At 39.3% G+C, this 14392-nt stretch overlaps 1 protein-coding gene across 1 annotated transcript in view; it reads right to left on the bottom strand.

The window, feature by feature from the left end:
- The window catches only part of KIF16B (kinesin family member 16B), a 142197-nt gene that overhangs the window by 12487 nt on the left and 115318 nt on the right, over window positions 1–14392 (bottom strand). The window contains 1 exon segment of the mRNA XM_086631102.1: window positions 5844–5927. Within this exon segment, the coding sequence (XP_086487228.1) occupies window positions 5844–5927 (84 nt within the window).

Raw genomic sequence — 14392 nt, 5'->3', positions numbered from 1 at the left:
GTCGTTCAGACTATGGGTATGAAACAATCTTCTCCAGGATTATCAAACACTGACATTTGCAGCGGTTCGCTTTTGTGCTAGCAGTCACATCTACTGTGCATTCATGTCCGTAACAAAAGGAAAAGCTTCTTTTTATCTTTCAATGATTATCAAATGTGTTCTGAATGCTTTCTGAAGCCCTCCTCATTGAGATGCTTCTAAGAACCGTATTTACAACCGTGCTGTCAGAAGCAAACATTGAATCTGCAAGAGCTGGGCTGGTGAGCAGCTGGCTTTAAAGCTCCTCTTAAAAAGCTTTGGTATTAGGGATGTTGTTGTAAGCTGATACTGGAGTCTAATAATTTCCTTTTAATAATCACTTTGAACCGACACATAATCAGTAGCTTTGAAAGGTCTTTGTGACTGGCATCAGAGTCAGGAAAAATCAAACAGAAATGGTAACTGACCCCATTTGGCAGGGCTTTTGCATTAGAAATCATCAGTTCACCTGTAACTAGCATGAAGCAGGTTGTCTCAGTTAAATATATTAAGGGGTGGGGCTGTGAAAGAAAGGCCAGTGGGATGTAATCATGAAGTTCATACTAAATATTCAGAGGATGAATCGTCTAAAATCTCAGTAAAATGTTTCTGCCCTTATGACTTCAAGGAAAACATCAAGAAATGAGGTCTCAGACTCAAACATTGTTTGACCAAATTTTCTGACAAATATTTCGACTATATTTTTTTCTCAGATATTTCTTTTGCTGGTTGCCACCAAAGTGTTAATTCTGAAACTAGTAATATATTTAAATAACAAGAATGAATTCAAGTTCAAGAAAAGGTGCTATCTTCATTATTTCATATTTTCCTTAAGAACTAGATTCTTGGAGCCAGGCAAAACCAGCAGAATCTCCGTTTTAAAAGGAGAAAGTTGGAGAGGCTAGCTTTAGGGTGCTGTAAAAAACCCCACCTACAAATTATCAACTTCAAAGGAACTCAAGTGAGAAAACCAAAACAAAGCATATGGCTTCTAAGTTAAAGAATTTTATTTTGGAAGTTCAATTTTGACTGGAGGAAACAGCAATATTTCAGTCAGTTGAGTGCCTACGATGCTTTCTCCAGTCAGTTCTACAGATTCGAGAGTAAAATTGAATTATGCAGTTCATACAAGATTTATTTCTGCCTCTTGCATTAACACCTATCATTGAAAACCTCATCAGACGACACCGGGAAGTGTGGAGGTTAAGGATAATTGTATTATTAATTTTAAATAAATTGAGCGTGTCTATCTTTTAAAGAAGCTCAAAGTACCAAGAAAAACGAAGAGCAGAGACAACGCCAGGAAGATGTATGTGCTCCAACAAAACTTGACTCAGGCTCACTTTACCATACTGTTACAGGTTGACTTTCTTTCACTCCCTGAGCTCTTGAAATGGCCGCAAAAGGAAACACACAACTCCTACTGATCATTGAGCTGTCTGTCGGTGCATCTCGGATCGAGGATTTTGCTTGTTCCCCTCTGCTGTCCATAAACAAACCTGAGGAAATGAAGCCATGGGAATAAGGACCAGGAAACAGAGACAAGGAGACATGCTCAGGTTTGGGGAGTTTTTGTTTTCCTTTAAGCAACAACCTGTTGGGATTTTTGTGAGCGTAACTGGTTTTTTCCTAAGCACGCTGGTGACAGCAAGAGTAGAAAAGAAAGCCTAGTGGGTCCATGACTGCAAGGCTTCTGGCCAAGGAGTCAAGAAACATGACTCAATCTGCTATGTCAGCTTAGACAGTTACTCCTGCCTTGTTTTTCTGACTGCATGATGGGAAAAAGGGGCTAATAATAACCTTCATTACCACACCAAAGAACAAGTCTGAGAGAAGAAGAAAAATAATCAGGGGAACGATATGATACAGAAATGCAGTATCCAAAGAAGCTGGGATTTCAGGAATGCTTCTTTTTACCAGCATCCACAGATCTAGCAACTCATCAAGGAATAGAAGATATTTTGCAGTTAAAATGGGCACAGATACAGTTGCTGAATCACGTATCTCTTGTGACGTGTTAACTTTACAAAGTTTTTGCTTAAAAAATATAAAAGGAATACACATCATCTGATTTCATCTAAAAAAAAAGGATCCTATACTCTTATCTACTGATTTTTAATTGCATGAAAGGATAGATACACACTAACTTCTATTCATTAACTTTAATCAAAAGAATTCTTGGCTGTTTCATTTAAGGCGGATTTAATCAACCAAGGTTGGCTCTGAAGTGAAATTACAGTCTTTCGACTGCAGAACAATTAATTTAGAATTTTGCCCTGCAACAGGTCTCTGATGAAATACTAAATTAATAGATTGCAACAGGGCATTTGGATAGGTAATTTTAAATACAATTTAGGTGTTTTCTCTTAAGATGTACAGGCAAAACCATTGTGCGAACTTGCATGTTATTTTTCCAAACCTCTATGGAAAAAATATCACTCAAAAGACTTTCTGTTATACCAACAAACACCAAAGCACAAGTGTTTACATTGCAACTACATATCACACTAGAGATCAAAGACTTCTCAGGTTCATGGCACACAGAAATAGTATACACAATGTGCCTTCTTACCAACAAGGTATTGTGAAGCTTTTGGTTATTAAGCATTTGTACCAGCTAGGATACAAAAAAACCTTGATGTTTTACATAAACTTTGCATTTATTGCGATTTTAACACAATTCTCATAATGTGGGGCTCTCTGAAGTCTTTTACTTCAAATAATTTCATCTCCATTATGATGAAATATGCCCACTTCTAATCTCAACCTGCAATAAGGTCACCCTACATGACAATCTTAAAACAAAGCAAACTCTGCAGCCAGTCCCCGTGATTCTAGTTGCCTTGAATGGTACCACGAACCCTCCTGCTGTCCTCAGCACTTCTCCTACTGTGGCAAGGATCTGAGAGGTAATGTGTAGGAAAAACTAAGCTCTTCCTAAACTGTTTCACAAAGGATGTTTTGGACAAATCTTTTTATAATTAGGCGCAACCCTGACTAAAGTCAAAGTTAGTCAAATAAAACAACAGTTTAAGTATCTGCACTGGAATCAGCTCTCTGATTGTTACACGGTTAATTGGAAAAGTAGTTTTGCTCCTACGATAACTCCCAGACTATCTGTTTCATTTTCCTGGATCACACCGAGAGCTGCAATTTAGTTTTGATGTAAAGAAAAAGAGCCTGCAATGCCATTTCAGTAACCAACCGCTGATTCCAGCAAATAGTCAGGATGTTTGACTGATAAGACAGCTTAAGTTGTGTTATCCTTCACACAGGTGTACACTGGACTCGAATGTTGGTTTGTTATGTGCATACTTAAAAAGAAAAAAAAAAGAAAATTAAAAAACCATACTGTTGCTCATAGATGACCTGTGGAAAGCACCAGACTAGCCAAAGCTGTACTATCCCACTTCAATCCAAGAAGTTCAGGAAAAACAACTTGAAGTCACAGCTTATTCAAGACGTATAACACCTAATGTAAAAACTGGAAGAGCAGAGTAATTTCTTTGTCATCCACTACTAGCATGACAGCTCTACTAATGATCTTAAAATACAGAATATTTGTTCAGAACATTTATCAGACTGATATTTGTCAGGCTGTCATCTATTTTTAGTCAATAAAGTCAGCTCAGACGTTGGATAAGAATATACATGTTTCTTGGCCTAGAAGTTGTGCTTTGCTTTTTCTAAAAATGCTGTATTAGCTCATTAGCTCTTGACTAACCATGTGGAACAATCAAATAAGCTTTTACACCATACTACAGCTGTAACAACACATTATCTGCAAGGCTTGAAAGAGGTTGCAAAGGGTTTTCAGCAAATAAAGGTACAGGATCAGGTATGAAATCCAACTGAATACAAGCCACGTTTCTGCTTGTTACCGAAATCTAATGCCCTCACCTTTTACCTGAACAAATTCCCATGTAAGAAACACACTATGGTCAAAAGTCCAAGAAATCATGTCCCTTAAAGAGGCAATCCATCCATTTACTACTCACTGGTTAACTCACTGAAGTTGTGCTCAAGGTTCATACCAGATTGAAAGGCACGAGGCAGTAACAGCCAGTATTTTAAACGGAACCGGTGTCTGTGCCATCTTCCACTATCACACTTTCTCTGTCTGCCAAACACTTTCCCAGTATAACTCAAGATGTGCTTTGAGCCTTCAAAGCGTTATGTGACTTTGGAAACCATCACTATTTAGGTGGTTTCTCCCACTCTTCACCAAGGAGGCTGCAGATGTTAGCTGAAACTCTCCAGCAAAGCCAGAGCAAACCACTGCAAAATGTGCATTGAAAACAAAATACCATGATTAGAGATCCAGACATAAGGGGTCTTTGACCAGTCTGTTGCACCAAATTCCTCATGGCAAGAGGGGTAACATTTGCCCGGCTCCTTGTCCTGTTCATCTAACTTTCCCTTAAGTTTCAGGGGATCTTCAGTTTCTCCAACACTGAGTGATCTGTCAGGATTATTAAGTGGCATGACTAAGTATACTATCTGGCATATGGTAAAACGTATTCATAGGAACAGTGGTCACATATTATTATTATTAGGTTTGCAAAATATATAGGTAATAAGTTTTAATGACTTAATTTAGCTAAAATAGAAACAATTTAATTCTAAGCTAAAAATTGGCTATATAGAGAGATATAAGCACTATATGACCATGATCAAAGCATCACTATACACAGCAGTTTTAACATTTAGAAACATTACAATAAAATCTGTTAGTAAATCAATGAAAGGTCAGAAAGACTAAGGGATTAAATTTCTTACTGGTACAAAAATATGCAAATTGAGTACTAAACTGTAACATGGCCATGCCTTTATGCCCTCTGTAGAGGACATGAAACAAAAACTAGATTACATTTTGTGCTACATGTAAGACAGCCTCACATCAAAAGTCAGTGGGAGGATGTTTTGTTTGTAGATCAAAAGGTGAAGTACGTAGAAAAAAATTCAAAATGTGCAAGAAAAGATTCCAGTTGGAAGCAATCTGCTTTTATATTAATTTCTCTAAAGCTCTACTTAATGCTACTTCAGCTCTAGAAAGAATGTAATTCTTAATGACTTGCACGATCAGGTAATTCCCATGTGGCTACAATGTAGTTGCAGGGTGTATGGTTTAGTCTTTGTTCACACCTCCTCTTAGCCAAAACCCCACCTCCTGCCCCTGGGCTGCAATAACACATGCATTAACATAGAACTATAAAGACCTAATGTGTGACAGGACTCAAAATGATGCCATCCACACAGTACCGCAGAAAATGCAAAAAAACCCCAAACCCTCATAAACACAGTAACCTTGTCCACAATAAAATTAATTTTTAAAACTAATTGAAAGAAAAAAAAAAACATTCAGAAAGCTGGGTTATGAAATAAAGCTCAAAGATGCCTAAATATTGCTTTCCTTCTGTCATGAGCTATTTGGATATAGTAACTATGATAAAATAGTAAATCTTCAGCTAACAAATTGCATTTAAAATAGCAATTTATTTTCTTTAATCTTGTCTTGCACAGAGACCATTTGTCTACAGTGAACACCTACCTCACCCACAACCTTGGCCCCTTAAATAAATGTACCTCCTATGAATACCTCTAAAGAGATGCTTTTTTTCCTAGACCAGGAATAATTTATTTTTTTAAGGCATGTTTCATTACTTTGCAATCTACTGCTGCCATCTCCTGTGTTAAATGAGGCAGTGAGTAACTTCATACTTAAAAGCAGGGTATTTAACTTTGACCATATGGGAATGGTTTCTGTTGGTCAAGCAGAGAGTACTCCACCTAAATACAGAAGCCTGTTAAAAAGTTGGCATTACCTCTAAGTGACTCCGTCGTTCTGCAATCACTCGTTCATCCTTGTTTCCAAAGAGCTTCTTTGGAGGAAATTCTAAAGTGGCAAGCTGGAAGACATTAAAGGATGAATTGGCATCAGAAGTGACAAGCTCAAATGACAAACTTCTCTTTAAACTACGAAGCAACTGGGAAGAAGAAAATGCCAAATATTCATAAACTACACTATATGCTATTAGCAAATATCCCATTATACATTTCTACTGACATTAACGACGATCTGGTCTGTAGTACTGCTACGATAACAACGCATTTTGTCATAAACGAGCAACAGAAAGTAAATTTTGGAATTAGACTGCCACCGTTTGCCCACATAGATTATAAAATTGCAAACCGAACCTGATGTGACAGCACCAACCAAGCAGTAACAAAGATCTTTTCAGGAATTCTATGTATCTTAAAAGATTGCATTCAGACTCTTAAAAACTGTGCTTTCCAACCGTACGGTCATATAATTTGTCTTTTCTTATGTTGTATCATCAATGTAAGACCATTGGATCTAAGAACGATCACTGAAGTTATGCTATGGAAGATGGCATTGCTGGACTTCAGCTGACATCTGAGCCAGACCTGAGGGACCTTTTGCTGTGCTTTGAACTACGACTTCTTCCTTCACGGCGAGGACAGGCTAAGAGCGTGCACCTACACTCTGATGGCAGCTAAGATGATGAGAAGTGGGACACTGTCCCGCACGACATTCTTCTCTCTAAACTAGAGAGGCATGGGTTTGATGGATGGACCACTCGGTGGATAAGGAATTGGCTCAATGGCCACACTCAGAGAGTAGTGGTCAACGGCTCGATGTCCATGTGGAGACCGGTCACGAGTGGCGTCCCTCAGGGGTCCCTGTTGGGCCCGGCCCTCTTCAACATCTTTGTCGGTGACGTGGACAGTGGCATGGAGTGCACCCTCAGCAAGTTCGCCGATGACACCAAGCTGTGTGGTGCCGTCGACACACTGGAAGGGAGGGATGCCATCCAGAGGGACCTCGACAGGCTGGAGAGGTGGGCCTGTACCAACCTCATGAAGTTTAACCAGGCCAAGTGCAAGGTCCTACATCTGGGTCGTGGCAATCCCAGGCACAAATACAGACTGGGCGGAGAATGGATCGTGAGCAGCCCTGAGGAGAAGGACTTGGGAGTACTGGTGGACGAGAAGCTCAATATGAGCCGGCAATGTGCTCTTGCGGCCCAGAAGGCCAACCGTGTCCTGGGCTGCATCAAGAGGAGCGTGGCCAGCAGGTCAAGGGAGGTGATTCTCCCCCTCTACTCTGCCCTCGTGAGACCTCACTTGGAGTATTGCGTCCAGTTCTGGAGTCCCCAACATAAGAAGGACATGGACCAGTTGGAGAGGGTCCAGAGGAGGGCCACGAAGATGCTAAGAGGGCTGGAGCACCTTTCCTATGAGGACAGGCTGAAAGAGTTGGGGCTGTTCAGCCTGGAGAAGAGGAGGCTCTGGGGTGACCTTATAGCGGTCTTCCAGTACCTCAAGGGGGCCTACAAGAAAGATGGGGAGAGGCTGTTCAGGAGGGCCTGTTGTGATAGGACAAGGGGTAATGGTTTTAAAATAGAGGGAGGTAGATTCAGGTTGGATATTAGGAAAAAATTTTTTACCATGAGAGTTGTAGAACACTGGAACAGGTTGCCCAGAGAGGTGGTGGATGCTCCATCCCTGGAGACGTTCAAGGCCAGGTTGGATGAGGCCCTGAGCAACCTGATCTAGTTGGAGATATCCCTGTTCCTTGCAGGAGGGGGTTGGACTAGATGACCTTTGAAGGTCCCTTCCAGCCCTAACGATTCTATGATTCTATGATTCTCAAGCTGAATTCAACTGTAGCTCAATCACATTCAAATGTTGTGTCCACACTGGAAGCTGATAGCTTTAATTTCTGACAAGAATGCACATGAGCAGCCAAAATCTCATTTATCACAATGAAAATGAAAACAAGGCAGCAGCACAACTCCTGAAAACAACGATTCAGATCTGTCCTTTTTGTAGTTCTTCCGCAGAGGTGTTCAAAACTATTTTCTAATTTCTTTTTCATCCTGTAGGAACTGAGGCAAGCTACACTGGTAAAGGAAAGAGCAAGGGAACTGTCTTCCTTTCTTGTACACCAACAAATGAAACACTTGAACAAATTCCAGCCAGCTATATCTGGAAAACACACAAGGCTCAAGAGGTGGTAATAAGTACCAATGAACTTGGTCTCCTAAGCTGCTGCTGCGGAGAACGATGCACGAGAAAGCAAGTCCTCTCCACCTAGTTTGCGTTTGCACTTGAAGGCACATCAAAACCAATTTCTCCCTAGCTCTCACGGTATGAGACAGAAATATGCAGCCTCATACTGGTATTGCTGGTGCTGTTTTGCAGGTGAAAACCCAGTGTAAAAATGCCTCCTGCATGAATTATCCTGGCTAGTTCATGATATTGAAATAATAAACAAGAAGTATCATTTTTTAGTATATCAGCACATGTAGGACTGTAGAGAACTTATGACTGGTTACAAGAAGTAGAAATGTACTGAATTAAATGAGAAGCTTCATTATTAACATTGAACATCTTCACAATACAGAGGAATTCTGCAATACCAATAATTTATTCCCATTCTCTGGTTCAAGTCCAACTTGGATTATTTTAAAGAAATGCCTAGACATCTTCAAATGAGTGATATAAAGTGATGTGGGGCACCAGAGGAGACAGAAGAGATGTCTGCTCTGCATCAGTCTCACCAGCACACCCCAACTATATTCCTCAAATTTCTCCGATCGTATTCTTCTTGGTGTGCCTGCTGCTTCATGTTGGCAGGACAAGCAGTACACAACCAAACAGTATCCTATAATTATATCCTTGGGACTTATTCTCACTGCATTATTCACTCCTTAACCTATGCAGGATTGTAAGTGCTAATATTTTCAAAGACTTGAAAATCCCACCCCTGCAGAAACTGTATTCTATTAAATAGTACTGCATCATGTCACTCCCAGAAATAAGCAAGTTAAAACAACTACCACCACAATCCCTAGGGAGATTGTTTTTATATTTATTTGCTAATAAATACTTCCATTATAGAATTTTAAAATAGTGCCTGTTAAAAAACAATTTGCACAAATAAAAAAACCTACTGCTACAACATCCTCAGACATACTCTGTAGAGTCAAAGCAAGGTATTGCAGCTAAAATCAGGAATGATTTCTTTATCTAAATTAAGTTGGATTTTAACAGGCATTTGGGGACTGATTCTACAAAACTTAAGGATAGGCAAGTTGTTTTCCTAATCCGTCAGCTTTCTGGGTACATCTTAGAAGGAAAAGAGTTGCATTTTCTAATGCCAGTGAACAGAAGCAGCTACTCATATAGTTTTAACATTTCTTAACTCCCAAATCACCACGATGCACAAATCTTTGAAACAAAGCCAACAGAAGTCCATTATTACAGCCCTGAATTTAATACGCAAGAGAAAGGTCTCTACCAGTAAACTTGGCTCTGGAATGTTCCAAATCACAACACGTACCTAAATGAAAATGATAATTTCATTGCTGGTCAAGACCTGGATTTGAATACTTTGGACTTAGAGAACTGTACATAATAAAAACCTTCCTACAGATCAGAGCGTCAATGTGCTGAACTATACTGGGCACACATACATACGTTACTTAGTAATACATATAGGTGTGTCCAGAATATATCTATACATACGTATAACGTAACCTGGAAGGATTTTGCATCCTGCAGAGGGTATGTTACAACGGACTGATCATGTACTGCAGTCACCATCTCTATGGGGCTGGATGCAGAAGGCGCACAACCTTGGGCTTGCAGGCACATTTCTGTGTGCCACTCTTTCCCAAGGGTCCTCTGGCTCCTCTTTCAGCCAAATGATTGGCAGATGTCCATCTCAAATAAAAAATGAAGACTATTTCTGTCACACAACAGATGATCACGCAGCTATATGACAGAAAAACCTCCAGCCACAGGTTTCATCATCACATCAGCAACTCTTGGAAATCTTGAATTATTCCAATGCATTCTATTCCATCTACATGCCAAGAGACTAATCCCTACCAAAATAAAAATAATAATAAAAAAACCCCAAACATTCAAAACTGTCCAGGCTTGAGATTCAGGCAGTGCAAACACTTAATGTAGACATGGCAGTACCAGTTTTCACCAAGTTCACAGCCTAAAAATCATCTTTGCAACATGAGAACTAGAACTGTTCATGCGGCACTATGAATTATGCAGTCCACTATATGACTGTGTAATTTCACTGTAACAGGAAGCTGGTCCACTGTAGTATATTTAAATAAAAATAAAATATTAGCATATTTACCAGAGGTAGTGTACTTATATATATATATGTGTATATATATATATATATATATACACACAAAGGATCTCTGTCACTCCGACCTACAAAGTTACTTCTTTAGCGTGAGGAAAAATACATCGGTGTGAGACTTCCACAAATATACAGAGTGACGATAAAATGTTCTAATCTCGTCATAATTTTGGTTTATAAAAAAAAAAAAAAGAAAAAAAGCCCAGCAATACAAATATACTGAAGTAATGATAAATGTTAACGACAATTGTCTATGAAGATCCTGTCCTGATGTATCTTTTGACACGCAGACTCCGAATGTAATTGTGTGCAACGCAGAAATGCAACGATTCAAAAGAATTTTGAGGTTTACTTAAAATGCCTTACTCAATTAAGCCAAATCCCAGTAGCAAACATATGAGTAAGTTCAAATTTTGTGATCAGTAGTGCCACAATGCCTTTAAGAACCTGCACAGTAACTTCGGATGAGATTACCACTGCTACAGGTTAAGGCACACCGCACAGTATGTGACTGAGCCGCACTGGTTCTGCCACTTACATATTTAAGAGATCCGCAGGTGTAGATTTTGCATCAAGATGTTTGCCTTGGCTCAAACACCGTAAGAGAATTTCACACTACCCACATCCAGGAGTATAAATTATTCTTTTAGAATTAAACGGCCGTGTACCCTCTGGCTCAAATTAATTCTCCAAGGGTCACACCTTGACTACAAGATGAACGTTTTGCAGCAATACAAGGCGTAACAGTGGGACTCTACTGGTAGCAAGGTAAATTATTCTGCTTTCCTGAAATTTCTGAAGCACACTGCTCCTCTCCCTGTCCCCCTCGCTGCAGCGGCAGTGCAAGCGTTTGGCAGTCGGTCGTCTTCGGCGAGGATGTTTTGTTGGGTTTTAGAGCTGCTGATGAGGTGGTATGTTTCCTACCAGGGGAAATTAAGAGGCATACTCCCCAGCCTGACAGGAAGAGTGGGCTCGAATGATTTCTTGAGAAGCTTCTGCACGTAGCGTGCAAGATTTCTAATTTTTATTTTGGCTGCAGAAGTATTTTCCATAATTATAGCCTCGCTACAATACAAATTCTGCTATTTACATACGAGTGTGCACACGCACGCATGTGACGGACAAAGCTGGAACTACTCTTAGACACAAAATGGAAAGCCAGATAATATTTTAAAATAGTATGGAGACATCTCAAGACTGCATATCAGCACTCCTAATGTCTTTTAGACATTAAACTTTTTACAGTTAATGATGTTTATCCTATCTGGCAATCGTTGCTAGGCAGTAGCAGTCTTAGGGAGAGGGAAACAGTCATTTGCAATTTACTCCCTAATTTCTTTATAATAAATAAAGGCTGTGGTTTATTTCTGAGTCTTGTATTACTTGGGGGTATGTTATTTGTCTGTATCTCAGCAACCTTATCTGTAAGAAACAACACTTAGCTACCGTGATACAGTATTTCTGAGATTAATATGAGCAAGTTTAGACAGTACTAGGTCCAGTCCTCAAGGGGATGGTGCTTCATACCTAGGAAGTGTGATTCTAGTAAATTTTAAACAGCTTAATGGATTCCTATACTTCCCTCACATTTCAGCCAGGAGACTGGTTTTAACAAGGTTATCAGTAGGCATTTAACACTGGTAAGAGTAGATGGCAGAACAGTAAGTGAGCCTTTTTTTAGTCACCTATTTCATCTCGTATACAACTCTCTGACCTTAACGTTGACCTACTTCTGGAAACAGCATATAGCTAACAGCATCTATATGGAAGTATACTCTTTCAAAGTGAAAACATACATCTCCATAGACTTCAATTACTGAGCTCCATGAAGAGATGCAAGTTTGGATAAGGGCCTTTTGGAAGCCTAAAGAGTGAAAACGAAGGCTCCAATACCACCAAAGGCTCTGCCTGGGATGGGGTGCACTCTCATTCCAGGACCTTCAGAAAACAAAGCCATCAGCATTTGAAGGGTGTCCTTTAATTTCTATTATATTAAGTCGGAGACTCTTCACTGACATTAATTGATGTTTGCTAGGGACCTGCTAGATTTAATTCAGTTCAGGGGTTTTATGGTACAGTGGAACATAACATGTTAATAAAAAAGTCTTGTACAGAACTTTCCAGATGACATTTCAATATATAGTGGACCAAAGTAAAATACCACATAATACAGTCATGTAGGCTTGTCACTTCTGAAGCGTGAAATTGTTCCAAGTGTTATGCTCCCTAAACATTAAAAAAAGTGTCATTTTCCAACATCAAGCAAAAATCTACAGGATTTGAAACATCTCATTATTTCTGGTGGGTAAAAATCTATGTTTTAGTGCCTACAAGATGGTAAAAGATTTTTTTTTTTTTAAGAAGAAAAACAGGGCAGACATTGATGGAGTCTGAGTCATCTTTAATCTTTCATCCCAAATTCTCTTTGTACTTCAATGTTTTGATATATTTAAATGGGGGGGGAAAGGGGAAAAAAGAAAATTAAGGAAATGCTAACTATTAAATTAAAAAGTCAGTCATTTTTAACTCTCGTTTTACTTTTACAACTCCGAATTTTCTCATTTTTCAAAGGGCATGTCTGACTTTTGATCCTTTGTACGAGAAATCTCTGTCACAGATGAGAAAAATCAAAGAGAAGAATGTGGCACGGTTTTGCAGCCACTGTGGCTGCACCTGACTTGATTTTGCAGTGAGTAATGAAAGAAAAAACTGTCCTACTTTTAGTTTTTGAAGTTGAAACAAAGTAACTTAAGTCTCAACTTCTCAAGATGTACTAAGACTCCCAGAATTTAAAGAAATAGGACAAAAGCTGTATTCTTAACTAGGAACTTGCATTAAATATTTAGGGATTTGACAATAAGGTAAAAAAAAAAAGCTTAACTTCTATATTTTTACTAGTGTTTTGTCTGAAATAAACCACCTATTCTACACAATTTCATAAGAGAGCCTTAGGCAAAGGGAAAAAGTTAACACTTTCTGAACAGATTAAAGGCTACTTTATAAATTCTGCAAAAAAAAAATCTAATAGAGATAAATCATTTGAACATATACTATCTACTAAAAAATGAAACCAACAAAATAACTTAAAAACCACCTAAGTCACATTTTCAGGTGATATAGCTCAAACTATTTAAAGTTCAAATGATGCTTTCACAAATAGAAGTGAATAAAACCCTAAACTTATTCTCCTTAAAAAAAAAAAAAAATAACCCAGTCCTCCATCATGTAAACCCTACAGTGCTTCCCCAATGCACATGCTACAGGTAAGCGATGCCCTCAGAGGACAAGAAGATTAAAGAAAATATTTTCCATTATTAACTACTCAAGGAGAGAGATATTCAGTTTGTCATGTACTTTTCTTATTTCATTCCTAATATTGTCTCTTTACTTCTTTTTCCACCTTTTCCAACATCTTCTCCCCAATTTTTCAGCTTCCCAGATCATCTCTTATTTTACTGCTATGCTTTTTTCCCCACCCCATGACCTACTAATTCTTGTCCAGTTGCTATACCAAATTCCCTGTTCCCACACCATCCTGCCTATCATATGCCAGAAGAGGAGAGGAATTTGATATTCTCAGAGGCAGGACAGCCAAGCAACTAAGGATCAGTCAAAGCTTTGAGGTGGACCCATGTCAACCTTCTAACATAGTGAACTCCTTCAAAAAGACTGAATAGCTTTCAAACAGCAACAAAAGCCACAAATTACACAACAAACAAACAAGGGTAATTAACCACCTAAACAAAAAAAAACCTCAAGTGACCAGGAAACAGAACTGGAAAAAGGTTGTACACAACGTTCCTCCTACACACAGGGTACCAATAGAGGAGTTCCCACAGAAGATCCCTGATACCAGCCTAACACAGTCAGTCCTTCACTGGCTTTGAAGCAAGCAGACTCTGCTCCAGCCCCTCCACTCCCCTGGTCTTTGCAGCATTTCTGAGACCCGAGGAGCTGCTCTAGGCTCATCCCTGCTGTCTCTCAGCATCTCCATCAGAGCTGCAGGCTTCCAGCTTTCTGTTGCTATCTCTCCTTGTCGCTACAGGCTGCAGTGTCTGGATCTCGCTCAAACACGCACAAAGCAACGAGCATCTCCCTTCTTCCTTGAGGGAATCTACTCTGAAAAATCCTAAATAAATTCATCAGCAAATATCTCCTCTTTCTGACAAATACAAG

The sequence above is a fragment of the Tauraco erythrolophus genome, chromosome 2 (genome assembly GCF_009769465.1).
Source record: "Tauraco erythrolophus isolate bTauEry1 chromosome 2, bTauEry1.pri, whole genome shotgun sequence".
Lineage (NCBI taxonomy): Eukaryota > Metazoa > Chordata > Aves > Musophagiformes > Musophagidae > Tauraco > Tauraco erythrolophus.
Note: the sequence above shows the minus strand (reverse complement) of the source record. Positions and strands in the feature narration are given on the sequence as shown.